The 18,934-nt window shown below is 44.4% G+C and overlaps 2 protein-coding genes across 2 annotated transcripts in view; one reads left to right on the forward strand and one right to left on the reverse strand.

Moving 5' to 3' along the window:
* Window positions 1-18,934, reverse strand: part of TEX11 (testis expressed 11) — a 251,091-nt gene that overhangs the window by 231,351 nt on the left and 806 nt on the right. The window contains exon 3 of the mRNA XM_073555904.1: window positions 11,912-11,991. Coding sequence (XP_073412005.1) covers window positions 11,912-11,991 — 80 coding nt within the window. The remainder of the gene's footprint in view (window positions 1-11,911; window positions 11,992-18,934) is intronic.
* Window positions 455-17,154, forward strand: LOC141059927 (uncharacterized). The gene is made up of 2 exons (XM_073556141.1): window positions 455-5,116; window positions 16,141-17,154. The coding sequence occupies exon 1, from the start codon at window positions 3,179-3,181 to the stop codon at window positions 4,106-4,108; it is 930 nt and encodes a 309-aa protein (XP_073412242.1). The 5' UTR covers window positions 455-3,178; the 3' UTR covers window positions 4,109-5,116; window positions 16,141-17,154.

Here is an 18,934-nt window from a genome sequence, read left to right on the forward strand (position 1 = left end):
TCAACTGCTTATTTTCATGACATAAATTCAGTAATAATGCTCGGTTTGCCATACATTCTAATGTTTATTGTTTCCAGCTCCATCTAGTGGCCAGACTAATAACTGCAGTGTTATTCTGTACCTTAGTTTCATTTTCATTCTTGATTTCCCTCCAATCTGCAATGTACCCTGGGTAAGTTTACAAGGCATCTTGGTCTAATCCAGCCCTCTATTTCTGCCCAGTCTGCCATTTTCTACCAGGCTTGCATGCTGAAGCACCTCATCCCTCTTCCCCCCTGTGTCAGCATCGTTGGTGAGTAACCACGTTCCCACATTAATCCCTGTCTTAGATCACCCCTTAGTTAGCTCTCCCCTGGTTAGCTATTAGCGCAGGTAATCTGTATAATGTATATATTATATATTTTTATGTACCCATACTGATTGATTGTATTGTATGTTTTGCTTGTAGTTTCACCACCCAATATACCATCACATTCAATAAAGCACGGATTCAACCTACAGTCTTCTTATTGGACCCCCGGTATAGCGGTTTAGCTGCTCATATAAGCTATATAATGGCGTTCATTTAGCTGAAGACGGAACAGTGAAACGATGGCTCTCCAGCTAGTGGGAATACAGAGAGAAGAGCCTTCCATCTTACAGGACTGCAGTGAACAGCAGCTCTCCAGCTAGTGGGAACTCAGAGATAGAAGAGTCTTCCATCCTACAGAGGCCAGTTACACAGCGCCATCCAGCTAGTGCAATTCAGGGAAAAGACAACCCTTCATCCAGCTTGCAGAAACTAGTAAACTGCAGAAATTCATCTAGTGAGATTCAAGTCACTGGCTACACAGAGACTGATACAACTACAGCAATCTCTGCACAGCCAGCATCCCTTTAAGACACCATGTCACACAAATCACACAGGACAAAATCTGCTACATCCATCTCCTCAAAGACTGTATCCATCAGCAGCGTGATCACTATTGCCCGCGCAAATGCTGAGACCGCCAAAATGAGAGCAAGGTATGCTGAAGAAGAGATGCAACTTAAGTTAGAGAAAGCACGCGTAGAAAATGAGAGAGCCGATCGAGAGAAAGGCGCAGTTAGAGAAGGCACGAGTGGATGCAGCCTTAGAGAGCCTAGCTGCCAAAAAGGAAGCGGCTGCAGCACTGGCAGAGGCAGAAGCACTAGAAGCCGCACACAACCCTGAGCTGCATAGCCGTAGCAATGCGTCAAGTCTGAAGTTCCCGCTGCAAGATTCACCACAACGCACATCTCAATATGTTAATGAACTTCCTGATCCAAACTATAACCAAGATCACGACACATCCAGTGAAACGAGTGAGAGTCTTCATGAGGCTCAGCTCCAGGAAAACGTGGAGCAAAGCAACTCTGCTGTCTACCTTGCCCCTCACCAGGTAACCAACGTGAATCACCTTGCTGACACACCGCACGTTAGACCGAAGCAATATGACACCTGGGCTGGCGCCACCCTGAGGATATTAACAGGTATGAATGCACCTCACATCACTATCAGGGTGACCCATCACCAGTATGCTCTGCTGACAACCGGTTCACGTCAGAACTTGCTAGGATCTTCACACGACGTGATTTGGTTACTAAGGGACTCATGAAATTCACTGACCACGCTGAAGGTTACAGAGCTTGGAAAGCTTCCTTCCAAAATGTTACTAGAGACTTGGGGCTGCAACACAGGGAAGAGATGGACCTCCTAGTCAAATACCTAGGAGAGGAGTCAGTCAAACACGCAGTAAGAATCAAAGACATTAACATAAATCACCCTCAAATCGGTCTCAAAGAGATCTGGAAGAGGCTGGATGAGTGTTACGGCTCAGCAGAGGTAATAGAGAGAGCCTTGTTCAAAAGAATCAATGACTTTCCTAAAATATCTAACAAAGTTCTCCCAAAACATAGAGAGCTAGGTGACCTGCTACAAGAGGTCCTAGTCGCCAAATGTGAAGGTGACCTACCAGGACTTGCATAGCTTGACACAGCCAAAGGTGTTAACCCTATAGTACAAAAGTTGCCCTACAATCTACAGGAGAGGTGACTCACACGTGGTTCCACGTACAAATGCAAACACAGTGTTTCATTCCCTCCCTTTTCTGTTTTTGTAGACTTTATACATGAACAAGCGACAATCAGTAATGATCCCAGCTTTGACTTTGCAATATCATATATGCCGCACCACCACCAGCTGCAAACCCATGCAGAACATCTGTGGCAGTGCACAAGACTAATGTTTCTTCTCCAAGTTCCAATTACAGGTCTGCTGGCCGCTCTCAATCAGAGACAAAGGTACAAGAACCTGACAAGCAGTGCCCGCTTCATCAGAAGCCTCATCCTCTCCTGAAATGCAGAGCCTTCAGAGGAAAATCTATGCCGGATCGCAGAAGCTTCCTGAAAGAGAATGGTATCTGCTACAAGTGCTGCTCATCCACCACTCATCTCACCAAGTATTGTAAGGTCAGTGTAAAATGCACAGAATGTGGTACCACAGATCACAACACTGCCCTACGCCCTGGCCCAGCAACATGGAGTGCACAAAACACGCCAGCTGATAGTGAACATGGCGGGGAGAAAAAAAGCACTAATGCAGCTATGCCAGAGATCACTTCACAATGTACTGAAGTCTGTAAAGGGACAATAGACAGTAGGTCTTGTTCTAAAATATGCCTTGTCAGAGTGTACCCAAAGGCCCATAGAGACAAAGCTGTGAGACTGTATGCTATCTTGGGTGATCAAAGTAATCGATCCCTGGCTAGATCAACATTCTTTGACTTATTCAACATTAAAGGACCAAGCACTCCTTACTCATTAAAGACATGTGCAGGTACTGTAACAACAGTGGGCAGGAAAGCCACTGACTACCAAATTGAGTCCTTAGATGGAAAATTCTGCCTACCATTACCTACAATCATCGAGTGTAATCAGATCCCAGACAACAGATCTGAAATCCCTACACCAGATGTGGCAATCCATCATGCTCACTTGAAACTCATAGCACACCTTATACTGGAACTCGACCATCAGGCACAGATAATACTGCTGTTGGGAAGAGATATCCTACAGGTTCATAAAGTGAGAAGTTATATCAATGGACTCCACAATGCTCCCTATGCCCAAAAGCTAGACCTAGGATGGGTCATAATAGGAAACAAATGCTTTGGGACACATGCAAACCCCATCTTCTATGACAAGTATGCTAACAAATACATTGGAGAAAGGATGCCTATCTCTGTTTCAACCTTGCAACAATGAGTTCCATGTCAAGGAACTACCACACAGCATCCAACTGCCCAATCATTTAATAGATTTTACTCATGACAGCAGTATGGTGTCAGGAAGCTATGAGGATCAGTTGGGGTGCACAGTCTTCCAGAGAACTAAGCAAGACAACCAAGTAGCAATGTCGGTAGAGGATAAGCTGTTCTTAGAGGTAATGGACAAGGGGCTCGTAAAAGATGAGACCAACAGCTTGGTCGCACCTCTTCCCTTCAGAACCCACAGACCACGTCTACCAAACAACAGAGATCAGGCATTAAAACGTTTCTCATCTCTCAAACATAATCTACAAAAGAAGCCAGAGATGAGAGATCACTTCTTCTCCTTCATGTCAAAGATATTTGAGAACTGCCATGCAGAACTAGCTCCCACTCTCAAAGACTCTGAAGAATGCTGGTTCTTACCCATGTTTGGAGTGTACTACCCTAAGAAGCCAGGTCAGATTAGAGTGGTGTTTGACTCCAGTGCTAAGTTTGATGATGTCTCCCTGAATGATGTTCTACTGACAGGACCAGACCTCAATAACAAACTACTCGGAGTACTTATGCGCTTCCGTAAGGATTCCATTGCCTTCATCGCTGACATCCAGCAAATGTTCCATTGCTTCCTTGTGAGAGAAAGAGATAGGAACTTCCTAAGATTCTACTGGTACAGAGACAATGATCCTACTAAAGAAGTCACAGAGTACCGCATGAGAGTGCACATCTTTGGCAATAGCCCGTCTCCTGCAGTCGCCATCTATGGACTCAAAAGGTCAGCTCAAGAAGGAGAAACAGAATACGGATCAGATGTCAGACAATTCATAGAAAAAGACTTTTAAGTTGATGACTGTCTGAAAGCCATGCCTTCAAATGAGACTGCCATAAGTTTTCTCAGGAGAGCCCAAGAGATGCTTGCTTGCTCCAACCTCAGGCTTCACAAAATAGCCTCAAACAGCCAAGAACTCATGAAGGCATTCCCTGCACAAGACTTGTGTAACGGTCAGAGAGACCTGGACCTGGGGTCAGACCCCACACCAATGCAACGCAGCCTCGGGCTTCTTTGGAATCTACAGTCAGACACTTTCACCTTTCAGGTCAGCCAGGAAGAAAAGCCTTTCACACGCAGAGGTGTCCTGTCTCCCATCAACAGCCTGTATAATCCCTTAGGTTTTGCAGCTCCTGTTACTATACAAGGCAAAGCCATACTAAGAGACTTAACTAAGGAGACTTCTGATTGGGATGCAACTCTTCCACCTGATAAGAGAATCCAGTGGTAAGTGTGGAAGAACTCTTTAGCAGCCCTCTCCAACCTGAATGTGCCAAGGCCATACACCCCTGTGCCGTCTACAGAGATACAGAGCCAAAGACTGTATGTATTTGCAGATGCTTCTGTCAAAGCAATTGCTGCTGTTGCTTATCTCAAAACTGTGGACTCCAAATGTCAAAGCCACATTGGATTCGTTATGGGGAAGGCCAAACTTGCTCCACAACCAGAGCACACCATACCAAGGTTAGAACTTTGTGCTGCAGTCTTAGCCGTCGAATTAGCAGAGTTCATCGCATAGGAGATGGATATCGACCCGACACAGGCCAAGTTCTACTCAGACAGCAAAGTAGTCCTAGGAAGCACAACCTGACTCTCAGGATCAAAACTATTGTACACTGAGGAACGTTGTCCAGACACCTTTGAACTTGTGAGAGAGGACTCAGGTGCTGAAATCCGCCCTCAGGTGTCTACACTTGATACAAAGACTCCAGCTACTTTTCTAACCCAGAAAACAGGACTATCCAGTGCCCCTCCAGGAGGATTCGACACTAAAGACCTCTACAAGCACCAATGGAGGCAGGTACAAATTCTTGCCATTGCATTCTGAGACAGGTGGCGCAAACGGCGCTTGTCTACCCTGCAGCCACGGACAAAGTGGCAATCTACCAGGCCAAATCTTAGGATGGCCAAAGGAGATGGACCTAAGGCTGGTTTCACATTTGCGTTTTTTTGCGCTGGAAAAAAACGCATACGTGCGCATGCGTTTTTTCCCCTATATTTAACATGGGTGCGCATACCTGCGCGCTGGTAAGCGCACGTATGCGATTTTCATGCGCTGCGTTTTTTTGGGGTGTGCGTTTGTATTTTCCAGACGCAGCATGTTGCATTTTTTGGCCCTGCAAAAAAGCGCATGCGCACATATGCGCACGTTTTGCGCTAAAAATTGCCATTATAGCCTATGGATGCGCATACGTGCGCACTGGCATGCTCATGTATGCGTTTTTTTGCACATGCGTTTTTTTTTTTTAACCATGGAATTTAGGGGTTTGGGTTAGAGTTAGGGTTAGTTAAGGGGGTTTAGGGTTAGGGTTAGGGTTAGGGTTGGGGTTAGGGTCAGGGTTAGGGTTAAGTATGGTTTGGTTAAGGGTTAGGCTCAGGGTTAGGGTTAAGTATGGTTTGGTTAAGGGTTAGGGTTAGGGTTAAGGTTAGTTAGGGTTTGTGTTAGGGTTAAGTATGGTTTGGTTAAGGGTTAGGGTCAGGGTTAGGGTTAAGTATGGTTTGGTTAAGGGTTAGGGTCAGGGTTAGGGTTAAGTATGGTTTGGTTAAGGGTTAGGGTCAGGGTTAGGGTTAGGGTTAGGGTTAAGGTTAGTTAGGGTTTGGGTTAGGGTTAAGTATGGTTTGGTTAAGGGTTAGGGTTAGGGTTAAGGTTAGTTAGGGTTTGGGTTAGGGTTAAGTATGGTTTGGTTAAGGGTTAGGGTCAGGGTTAGGGTCAGGGTTAGGGTTAGGGTCAGGGTTAGGGTTAGTAAAGTCATGGTTAGGGTTAGGGTTAGGGTTAGTTAGGGTTTAGGGTTTGGGTTAGGGTTAAGTATGGTTTGGTTAAGGGTTAGGGTCAGGGTCAGGGTTAGGGTTAGGGTCAGGGTTAGGGTTAGGGTTAGTAAAGTCATGGTTAGGGTTAGGGTCAGGGTTAGGGTTAGTAAAGTCATGGTTTGGGTTAGTGTGAGGGGCCACCTAATGTTGGAAAAAAACGCAAACGCGGTAAAAACGCACTAAAAACGCATACAAACGCATAAAAACGCTGCGTTTTTTTCATGCATGCTCATAAAAATGCTTGAAAAAAACGCAGCAGTTGTATGCTTTTGTATGCGTTTTTTCAATGCGTTTTTTTGCGGGAAAAACGCGCTGCAAAAAAAAGCAAGTGTGAAACTAGCCTTAGACATTCTCCAGACCAGTGACTGAGCTGGTTCTGTTGTTATCTTTGGAGGATAAGAATGGTGGCATCTGTTCAATGCCAGACGGGGTGTGTTCTGTCTCTGACATAATTAATGACTCTTAACTGTTTATTTTCATGACATAAATTCAGTAATAATGCTCGGTTTGCCATACATTCTAATGTTCATTGTTTCCAGCTCCATCTAGTGGACAGACTAATAACAGCATTGTTATTCTGTACCTTAGTTTCATTTTCATTCTTGATTTCCCTCCAATCTGCAATGTACCTTGGGTAAGTTTACAAGGCATCTTGGTCTAATCCAGCCCCCTTTTTCTGCCCAGTCTGCCATTTTCTACCAGGCTTGCATGCTGAAGCACCTCATCCCTCTTCTCCCCCTGCGTCAGCATTGTCGGTGAGTTAGATCACCCCTTAGTTAGCTCTGCTCTGGTTAGCTATTAGTGCAGGTAATCTGTATATCCCATACTGATTGATTGTATTGTATGTTTTGCTTGTAGTTTCACCGCCCAATATACCATCACGTTCAATAAAGCACAAATTCAACCTACAGTCTTCTTATGGGACCCCCGGTATAGCGGTTTAGCTGCCCGTATAAGTTATATAATCCCGTTCATTTAGCTGAAGACGGAACAATCTGTCTATCTATCCAGCTATCTATCATCTATCTATCATCTAACTATCTATGTATCTATCTGTCTATCTATCTAGCTCTCTGTCTATCTACTATCTATCTATCTATCTATCTCACAATATATCTCTAGCTATCATCTATTTATCTATGTAGCTATCTATCTCACAATATATCTATCTATATATCTATCTTATTATAAAATATTTGTCTTCTTTAGTACTATTAAAGCACCATTAACATGTCAAAGGGGCATCCATACACAAGTATTTCTCAGCTATTTAAGGCTAGTTTCATACTAGAGTTCGGCAGAGCTGCGGAGGGCTGCGTAGTTGCTCTGTGAAGTTCCGCCCACTGTCACACCTCTGTTCAGCTCCGCTTACATCGGCATGCGATCTGCATACCCTATCTTTAACATTGAGTATGCAGGCCATGCAGATGTAGGCAGATGCGTCCGCATGCGTCGTTTTGACACTGCGGCGACCGCAACAAAATGTAACATGTTGCGTTCGACACAGGTCGCCGCAGCGTCAAAATGAAAAAAAATCTGTGAGGCCGGGGTCACACTTTACGAGAAACTCGCACGAGTCTCGCACCTCAATACCCGGCACTGCCGCCGGCACTCGGACCGGAGCATGCGACTGCATAGAAATACATGGAGCTGCACGCTCCTGTCCGAGTGCCGACGGCAGTGCTGGATATTGAGGTGCGAGATTCGTGTGAATTTCTCGCAAGTGTGACCCCGGCCTTACACACAATATCTGTTTAATTTAAAAATCAATGAAAAAAAAATTGCGTGGGCTCACGCGCAATTTTCAAGTCCAGAGTGGGAAAGACAGCGATTGGGGGCTGGTATTTATAGCCTGGGACGCGGGTAATACCCATGTATCTTCCCAGGCTATGAATATCAGCCCGCAGCTGTCTGCGTAGCCTTTACTGGCTATTAAAATAGGGGGTCCCCCTACAATTAAGGCTATGCAGACAGCTGCAGGCTGATATTCATAGCCTAGGAAGGGGCCATGGACACCAGCCCTCAGCTGCCCCAGAAATGGCGCATCTGTAAGATGCGCCTATTCCGGCACTTAGGCTCTCTCTTCCCACTGACGTGTAGCGGTGACATATGGGGTAACAAGGGGTTAATGTCACCTTTGATTGTAAGGTGACATTAAGCCCGGTTAATAACGGCGAGGCGTCAATAAGACGCCTATCCATTATTAATCGTATGGTATGAAAGTTTAAAAAAAGACACAGCCAGAAAAAAGTATTTTAATGAAATAAAGCACAACACAGTTTTGCAATTATATTATCCTCCTAATCAATGCGAAGCCCTAGATCTCCTGACAAAAAAAAATAACAAACCAACACAAATACTCCCTGTCCAACGTAGTCCATTATAAGAGTGTCCCACGACGAGTCCAGCTTTGTTACATCTGGATGCATGACATCCCGATATAGCAGAGCTTGTAGACGACCACCTGAGATGTTTACGGCGATCACCTACCGTGAGAACTAGAGTAATGGGACGGGAGATAAACCCCGGTCACGTGCACGGCAGTTCTCACGATAAGCTAAGTTATCGCGAGAACTGAAGTGGACGGGGACTTCAGGCTGGGGAGCAGGTAAGACTTTATGTAAATTATTAGACATGTGTAGTAAGCTGCAATTACGCAGTTACTACACATGCGAGTAATCATTAGATGCGGTTTTACCACATCTAATGATTATCTATGGACAATTTATGCTGCGGCGATGGAGCGTCGCCGCATCGTAAACAGACATGCTGTGGTCTGGAAAGATGCACCGCATGTCCGTTTACACAGGTCTGCCGCCTGCGTCTTTTAACGCATAGTGGAGACAGGATTTCATGAAATCCCCTCCACTATGCTATAACATCTGGACACTGCGTGTTTGATGCTGCGGTTGTACGCTGCATCAAACACGCAGCGTTTCTTGACCATGGAAACACACCCTAAAATTAAGTAGCGATTTTGACTTTTATACACCTTAGTTTTCAGAGCTGACCTGCCTGCCAGTGAGATCCTGCGTTTGGGGAGCTCAGCTCACTAGACGCTGCCGAGGGAGGAAAGACAGGTGCATAGATATTTATTGCTCTTTTATTGCCTGCTCATTGCGCAGGCGCCAGATACCCAGCTCCGCAGTGTGAATACATCATAAAGCAGAGCGGGGTGGGATCTGGGGCCTCACGGCGAGAGAGCATTACATCAGGCGCATGCCCAAGAACTGTTGGCAGAGCGCAGGTGCCGGGCATGTAAGCAGAGCAGAGGAGGCGGAGCAACAACGCAAGAAGGAAATGATTGACGGCTCTAAGACGGTTGACACCGGGGGAGAAAACGGACCTCCTGGACACAAAAGAGGTAATTTATAAAAGTATGTATTTCGGCGTTACTAGGGATCAGAAGCATAAGAGCCACCTTCACAGAATGCAGCCTTAGTGCTGCTCAAGGTGGCTCTTTTACTTAAAAACGCCCTGGAGGGGTGACAGGTTCCCTTTAAGTGGGAGAATTTGCACAATTGATGGCTGACTAAATACTTTTTTTCCCCACTGTATATGCAGAAGCTATTTTCAGGAAAGCTGGACATGCTGAAAATTAAGAAGGAATCAAAATCATGTACAAATCATCAAAAATCTTAACCCCTTTCCAATATCGGGCGTAATAGTACGAAGATGTCGGACTCCCTCCCTTTGATGTGAGCTCCAGCGGTGAAATACGCACACCGGTGATCCCCGTCACGTGATTGCGGGTCACCGGTGTGTTGGCATGACAACTGGAGGTCTCCTGGAGACCTCTATGGTTATCAGTGCCGGCTTGCTGTGAGTGCCACCCAGTGGTCGGCGCTCATAGCAAGTGAGTAAATCTGTAATATAGAGCCAAACTAATCATCGCCTCTATGTAGCAGAGCCGATCGGGTTGTGATAGCTTCTAGTCTCCCATGGAAACTATTGAACCATGCCAAAGGTTAAAGAAAAATGTTTTTAAAAATATAAAAAAATTTAAAAAAATATAAATGTTCAAATCACCCCCCTTTTGCCCCACTCAAAATAAACCAATAAAAATAAAATCAAACATAGACATATTTGGTATCAACGAGTTCAGAATTGCCCAATCTATCAATAAAAAAAGGATTAATCCTTTCACTAAACGGCATAGCGAGAAAAAAGTCAAAACGTTAGAATTACGTTTTTGGGTCACCGCGACATTGCATTAAAATGCAATAATGGGCGATCAAAACATTATATCTGCACATAAATGGTATCATTAAAAACGTCATCTCAGCACACAAAAAATAAGCCTTTACCCAACCCAAGATCACGAAAAATGGAGACGCTACGGGTACTGGAAAATGGCGCAATTTTGTTTTTGTTTTGAATTTTTTTTCACCACTTAGATAAAAAAGAACCTAGGCATATTTGGTGTCTATGAACTCGTTATGACCTGGAAAATCGTAATAGCAGGTCAGTTTTAGCATTTAGTGAACCTAGAAAAAACAAGCATGGGATTGCACTTTTTTTGCAATTTCACCTCACTTGGAATTTTTTCCCGTTTTCTAGTACACGACTTGGTAAAACCAATGGTGTTGTTCAAAAGTACAACTCGTCCTGCAAAAAAAACAAGCCCTCACATGGCCATATTGACATGAAAATAAAAAGTTATAGCTCTGGGAAGAAAGGGAGCAAAAAACAAAAGCGCAAAACCAAAAAAAGCTCCGGCGGTTAAGGGGTTAAATAAGCAGAGGATATAATATTGATAGCAAGGACTTATTACAAAGTGTTAAGATGGAAAGCTTGAACATGAAATTGCTACTCAGCACAAAGAAGACAAAAGATATTTACTATTGTCAGGTACAACCGAGACATATTTGGGATGGATGCTGATGAACTGGACGTTGTAAAGGACTTTAACCTACTCAGATCGAAGATCACTCAAGATGCAGAGACAACACCAGAAGTCAATAGGAGAATATCTATGGGCAAACCAACAATTAAGTCACTGGGCAAGGTCTTCAAATCGAGGAACATTTCACTGGCGACAAAGACACAGCTTATACATAGTTTGGTCTTTTCTGTGGTAACATACAAATGCGAAACCTGGATGATAAAGGAGTAAGACAGAAGAAAAATCTAAACCTTCGAAATGTGGTGCTGGAGAAGGATGTTATAAATACCATGGAGTAACAAACAAATCAATTTTGGAACATATCAAGCCAGACAAGTAACTCGAAGCAAGGAACACCAAGCTACGACTTGCCTTTTTGGACACATCATATGAAGAGAGCATGTATTCTGACTTCATTTCTAGGCTGCAAGTGTAGGGTGCTTGATGCACCGTTGCTATAGCTGTGTTAATGTACTGTTATTCAAATATAGTACATCATCAGATAGTTCGAACTTGACTGATGATCTGGTGATGCTGGAGCCGATGACCTGGCACTAACAGGGCGAGCCTGAAAGTTCAGACACCTGCAATAAATTTCAGCAAGTGTCATTAGTTCAGCCGCTGATGAAAAGCAGCACAATCTAGGTTCACCCTAAAACTGTCAGGTAGCCAATTACCTATCAAGCTTTTGACCATGGCAGACAAGGGGTGTGAATTGACTGCCATGGCACCCATCAGTATTTCGCTTACAGAGATAGCCCCCTTTCTTTGCAAAATCACTTGAGTGAGTTAATATTTATGACCAATTTAAGCATATAAAGGCCTTCATGTTCTGCAAAATCTTAAAATGCCCTTTATAATTTTAGATACTTAACAAAATTAAGTTTGGGAGGATTTACATACCAAAATGTTTCTCTCCAAAATTTCTTCAGATGGCTCCAGACCTTGACACCAATACCCAAGCCTGCATGATATATGTCGTACTAAAATAGAATAGATAATTTATTTGACAAACATCATATCATCAGATTACTAACTGAACTATTCCTAGACTGCATATAAAAATGGCCAATAAAATGTGGACACCCCACTCAGGTGTTCAGGCACACCCATTGCAAACAAGTGCCTAAAATAAAGCCCACAGCCATATGATCTCCATAAAGAAACACTGGTGGTAGTGTATGTCATGTCACCTTTACCACAAGTCCGTTTGTGAAATTTCTGATCTTCTGTCATTTTCAAAATGTATATGAGTATTAACAGTTCACTCTATGTTGTCTACCACTTTGCAATTCACCAATCCAAAGGATAGGTTATATTTTGTGGATAGGTTGGGGTCCAACCACTGGGTCCTCCAACAATCTTCAGAACAGGACTTTGAAATGCCAGTCAAAACAAGGAGGTTGCCATACATGCGCAACAAGGTCTCATGCATGAGACCTTGTTTTAAGATAAAAAGATAGCTAATGCCTATGTTATGTTATGATATGATACGATCCTCCTCCCTCCGAGAAACCACATCCATAGTGTATCTCTATTAGTTACCTTTGCTCTATTGAAGGCGCTATGTAAAACCTTTTTTGGGTAACCCCTTGCTGTAAATCTCCGAAAGAGATTACAACTCTCAAGGTAACTAATAGAGATACACTTTTGGATGTGGCTTCTCAGAGGGAGGAGGATAGTATCATTGCATTTATTGGTACCTTCAATGCCAAAGCGCCAATTGCTGTTGGGGTGTTAATGAAGTATTGGCCTATATTGGGAGCCGACCCAGATTTGAGAGATTTTATTGGTGTATATCCTTCTGTCACCTATCGCAGGGGGAAAAATTGAAGGGGTTATCTGACACATAGCCACTTCACTACAGAAGAATCCTCATGGTATAAAAGATTGGATAAAGGATCATATTCCTGTGGGTCTTACTCTTTTTGTAAATACGTACCGAGAGTTGATAACTTTCTTAACTCGGTAGACAATAGGGAATACTATCTAAGGGAAAACATTAATTGCAAGACAAAAGGAGTGGTATATGTAATAAGATGCGACTTCCCAAAGTTGTATGTGGGTAAAACGATACACGAACTGAGAAGACGGCTGTCTAAACATATTAGTGTTTCTCTCCAATCCGGTTTCCGCTCTTTACACTCCACTGAAACTGCCCTCACTAAAGTCTCTAATGATCTGCTAACAGCTAAATCAAATGGTCACTACTCCATGCTAATTCTCTTGGATCTCTCTGCAGCATTCGACACTGTGGATCATCAGCTCCTCCTCACTATGCTCCGTTCCATTGGCCTCAAGGATACCGTTCTCTCCTGGTTCTCCTCCTATCTCTCCGACCGCTCCTTTACTGTATCTTTTGCCAGTTCCTCCTCCTCTCATCTTCCCCTTACTGTTGGGGTCCCCCAAGGATCGGTTCTAGGTCCCCTCCTCTTCTCCTTGTACACTGCCCCTATTGGTCAAACAATCAGTAGATTTGATTTCCAGTACCATCTCTATGCTGACGACACCCAATTATACGCTTCTTCTCCTGACATCACGCCAGCCTTTCTAGAAAACACCGGCGATTGTCTAAACGCTGTGTCTAATATCATGTCCTCACTATATCTGAAACTGAACCTGTCAAAGACTGAACTCCTGGTGTTTCCTCCCTCTACTAATGTACCTATACCCGACATTGCCATTTCTGTGTGTGGTTCCACTATTACTCCCCAGCAACAGGCCCGCTGTCTTGGGGTCATACTTGATTCCGAGCTTTCCTTTGCCCCCCACATTCGATCACTGGCTCGCTCTTGTCATCTGCACCTCAAAAACATTTCTAGAATTCGACCTTTTCTTACCTTTGACTCTGCAAAAACTCTTACTGTTTCTCTTATTCATTCTCGTCTCGACTATTGTAACTCTCTTCTAATCGGTCTCCCTCTTACCAAACTCTCCCCCCTCCAATCTGTCTTGAATGCTGCAGCCAGGATCATATTCCTCACCAATCGTTACACCGATGCCTCTACCTTGTGCCAGTCATTACACTGGCTACCCATCCACTCCAGAATTCAGTATAAACTTATTACCCTCACTCACAAAGCCCTCCATGGCTCAGCACCACCCTACATCTCCTCCCTTGTTTCAGTATACCACCCTACCCGCGCCCTCCGTTCTGCTGATGATCTGAGATTAGCATCCTCAATAGTCAGAACCTCCCACTCCCGTCTCCATGACTTTACACGTGCCGCGCCAATTCTTTGGAAAGCACTTCCCAGGTCAATACGATTAGTCCCCAATCCCCACAATTTTAAGCGTGTCCTGAAAACGCATTTATTCAGACTGGCCTACCACCCCAACACATTAACCTAATCTATCCCTGTGTGGCAGAGCCAAAAGTTTTACCATAACCAGGTTCCCCGCATCATGTTCCCACATGCTTTATGCCTCCATTAGCCCTCTGTGTCTGTACTGTTACACACTTAACATTATGACTGGTCCATACAATCAGGGTAACTGTTACCACCCACCTTTCCTGTCTCCCTCTTTCCTCATAGACTGTAAGCTTGCGAGCAGGGCCCTCTTTCCTTTTGGTATTTGTTTTAATCTACTGTATGTGATTATTGTTATGCTGTAATGTCTATTGTCTGTACAAATCCCCTCTGAAATGTAAAGTGCTGCGGAATATGTCGGCGCTATAAAAATAAAATTTATTATTATTATATTATTATTAGTGCAATTAATACGGGCATAGAAACACCATTGGCAGTATATATTAGGAACATGCATTCTGGAAACCCCCTTGATTTTCAGGTATGGGGTCAAAGACATCTATTACTCAGGACCCGCAAAGGAAATTTGATTCAATTGTTACTGCAAGAAGAATGCAGATGGATATTTAGGCTCAACTCTCGAAGTCCATTGGGTTTGAATGAGGGTTTCTCCTATTCAGCCTTTCTGGATGATTGATATAGTCAGTGGTAGTGTTTTGGGGTTGAACATCTGTGTATAGCCTCTTTATTTAACCTAGAGTGTATTTAACCTTATATGGAATTAAATTTGCAATAAAGGAATGAATTGTAATGGTCAACATGTGACTGGACACACTGCCTCCAGCAGGGTGAATTTATATGACACACGTGACCCTGGATACACCGCCTCCAGTAGGGCGAATTTAAATAAGAAGTGCAGCTGGACACACCGCCTCCAGCAGGCGAATTTCAGAAATACACATGGAACTGGATACACCGCCTCCAGCAGGGCGAATTTAAATAATAAGGGGAAACACCAGGGAAACAATTACAATGGTGAGCCCTGTGATAGGGAACAGGGACGTGGAGACCTCCTGCACTCCCCTGAGTCAGTGTGTCTACACTCCTACCGATCCCTAGGCCGGTTCCGCACAGGGCGCCGATCAGGATACCTTTAAACCCTAGCTCACCCTGCACTTACCCCTTTCTAGTGAAATGGCTGGTGCAGAGACTAATCCCACCACTGCACTGAAACACACATAATGGAAAGGCACAAACAGGGAAACACCACTAAGCTTTGCTCTGTTGCTCTTGCTCCCAGCAACAGAGTCCACCACCAGAATGCAGCTTTCCTCCTGAATAGCTGCTACCAAGCTCTGTCAGAGCTGCAAGGAAATCCCCTCTGACTCCTTCCACACCAGGACTTTGACTGTGCTGCAAGGAACTCTCTCTAGCTCCTTTCTCCACCAAGGATGGTTGAAATGAACACCATCACCAACACCAGTGAGAGCACATGACACACCTTTATAGTTAAGCCAGAGGAATCACACCTGTTAGTGATTCCCATGTAATAGCGCTATCCACCACCGGGGGGCAAACTAGAACAAAAGACGCCACTGTGTAATAATCCTAATGGCCACCGGGGGCAAAATCAAACTTAAGCACACAGCTTAAGGAAAAAAGGTTACATGTGCTTTTAACTGTCATTATCCAACCTGGATCATGACATGAATGATACGTTCTGTGATTCCTGTCTATGAGTATTGATTAGGATAGATTCTTTATCTGAGCTTTAGCTGGTTCAGGTATTAATTGTCTTTTACTCTCTATTAGGTTTATATGTGGACAATTTGAAATATCCTTATGAGTTAATATTATATACTCGGTTCTTTCCTCAGAAAGCAGTGTATCCTCCTGGGTCTGACGGTGACTGCGCAACTGTGGACAAGTCAGGACACAGACCCGGAAGTGTTTAAACTCAGCGTTCCATGTGGCTGAAATGCTGGGAGGATATTGAACGGGATTGGCTGCAAGATTGTTTGTACGGCACTTGTTGCCCCCACAGTATCCCTCTGATTGGAGGTGAGCATTACAATGGGAATGGAGCCTTTTATGATATGTGCATAATGATTTTGGTACAACATATTCGGGATTTGGGCTATTGATCGAGAATGACTTCTGAAGATAGCTTATTCTACATACCTCTGCAATTAATTTATGTACTGATATTAATATTTCACCCATATATGTGGATGTAACAGGATCTATGATTGGTCGATGTGGGTAATGGGTGATGTTGTGAGTTCATTCTCACCAGTTGTGAGTTCCCCTTCTGGACTCCCTCTGGTGGTGACGGGAGGTGGTGCGGCTGGTTTGATCGGTGGAAATCTGCCACCTGAGAATGAGGATGATGATTGGATCTCAGGATTCTCAGATTGGATTTAAGACAGCCAACTCCCTATTCAGTTGCTGGTGATTCCTTCTGGCTTGTCAGCTCTTGGTTTTCAGCTCTGTTCCAGTCATCTAAAGCTAAGTTTTTCTGTTAATGTTCACACTTGATTTTGTTGGTCTATTCAGTTTTTTGGTGTGGTCTGCCAGCCCCGGCTGGGGGCTGAGCTGAATTTCCACTCTTATTTATCAGTATTTTGCCAATCGGCTTTTTGTCCCTCACTAGTTCGGTCTCTTTTTGCTCTGTCTCAGAATATTCCAGAGTGCTGATATAGTGGGAGAAGTCTAGTGACTTCAGGGTTAATTTTGCTATCAGAAGTGTTGGACATTATTTTTGTAGGGTTTTTTGCAGGTTGCAGACAGTGACTTGCCTTTCCTTTCCTGTCTAGTTAGTTTGGGCCCCATCATTTGCTCAGCCTATTTTCCTGCCTGTGTTTGTGCCTTCATCTTGTTTCACTGTCAATACATGTGTGGGGGCTATCTATTCCTTTGGGGTCTGCTCTGGGGCAGTTAGTTTTCCCTTTTCTTGCTTTAGGCTTATGTAGTCCTCCGGCCGTGACGAGGCGTCTAGGAACATCGTAGGCACGCTCCACGGCTACTGCTAGTTGTGTGGTAAGATCAGGGATCTGCAATCTGCATAGTTACCAACTTCTCTGGTTTTCTGTGGCTTAGCTTGTTTTGTTTTTTTTCTCCTCGGTGACCCATTCATAACAGGGTGATTGGTCGACCTAATGTGTGACATCATAACCTAGGACTTAAAAAATCTGGCACCCTCGTTTTTAGCTCATTGCAGCCTCAAACCCCTGATGAAGCCAGTTCGCTGGCAAAACATGTTGGGAGACTTAGGAGCAAGTTTTATAACACTTGACAGTGGTTGGTTAGTGGGAATGAGTGAATATAGGTAGCGGCCGCACCATATTCCATACCATTGAATATTGAATACTACTATAGAGTGTGACACTTAGGGAATGACGGGCTTCCGAGAGTGGACCCTCTGGGTCGCGGTACTGAAGCTCCCAAGAGCGAACTGACCAGATGGAGACGACCCCTATAGAGGGATCGTTAGGGGCAGACTTGAGGGAGTCAGACACCGCGACAGCTGGAACCAAGCGGGACGGCTCAAGAGGACATAGGGAAATACTACGGATAGGACTAGGGAATAGATGGCCTAGATCCGGGCAGAACAGAAAGCTCAGTTTACCAGAGTGGAGCAGGGAGGGTCAGGATGACTGAACAGGACTGGGCGTACAGGATGGGGCAGGAGGTACAGGACGGGGCAGGAGGTACAGGATGGAGTAGGAGGTACAGCATGGAGCAGGAGGTACAGGATGGGACAGGAGGTACAGAACACAGGGCAAAACCACTATAAACACGGTCAAGATTAATGCACGGAATGCACACAGTAATCAGGCACCTCCAACATGGAGGCGCCGCCCGGTATACCCTGTGTCGGCAGCTGATTGGGATGCAGGTGCTTCTGGGCAGGTGCTGCAGGGTTAAGGAGCCTGCAGAGCGCGCGCCCGTGGCCTAAGGCATATGTGCGAGACCGCAACTGGCCGGAAGGAGGGGAGTGAGGAGGTGACAGGCCGAATCCTCCGGACAGCAGGCGAACGGGGCGGGAGCGCAGCACGGTGCGGCGTGGACCGATGAGTGGGAACGGCGGGCGTGACAAAGAGGATTAGGACTGCTGGTTACTAATGAGATATAGCCTGCTCAAGAGTAGATCTTAGAGTGGTATCCTATCCTATTTGACACAAACTGGCAAGTGGGAGTTTAAAATCTATCAACCTTTAAATTCAATTATAAAAAGTTATGTTTTAGAGTCTTGTTAGAGGTTTGTTTGCCTTTGTCAATTTGTGAATTGTTAATGAATTAGACACATCTTACAACAGCATGGCGGCACAGCTAGAAATGTTACTAAAGAGGCATACATGTTGATGAATTTTCCATCTCACACTGGCAAATCTGGTAAAAATTCTGCAATATTTCAAGGTGTTTTCTATCCGAATTCTGCCTTGATGAATCGGGCACTGTGGCTTGAATCACATGTGCATTCTTTGTGACAGGAGTCTTTATAGTCAAAGTCAGGAGAGATTTCAAAAAGGAAGGTAGACTGATAAATCTTTCTTTTGTAATACTACCACAAAAACTGAATGTGTGATTCCATCCTAAAAATGTAAATGCATACCTAAAAAACAAACATAATACTCCAAAATACCCACTCTTCATAACAGATCACATACATTAT

The sequence above is a fragment of the Dendrobates tinctorius genome, unplaced genomic scaffold (genome assembly GCF_039654945.1).
Source record: "Dendrobates tinctorius isolate UK_male_01 unplaced genomic scaffold, ASM3965494v1 ptg000231l, whole genome shotgun sequence".
Taxonomy (NCBI): Eukaryota; Metazoa; Chordata; class Amphibia; order Anura; family Dendrobatidae; genus Dendrobates; species Dendrobates tinctorius.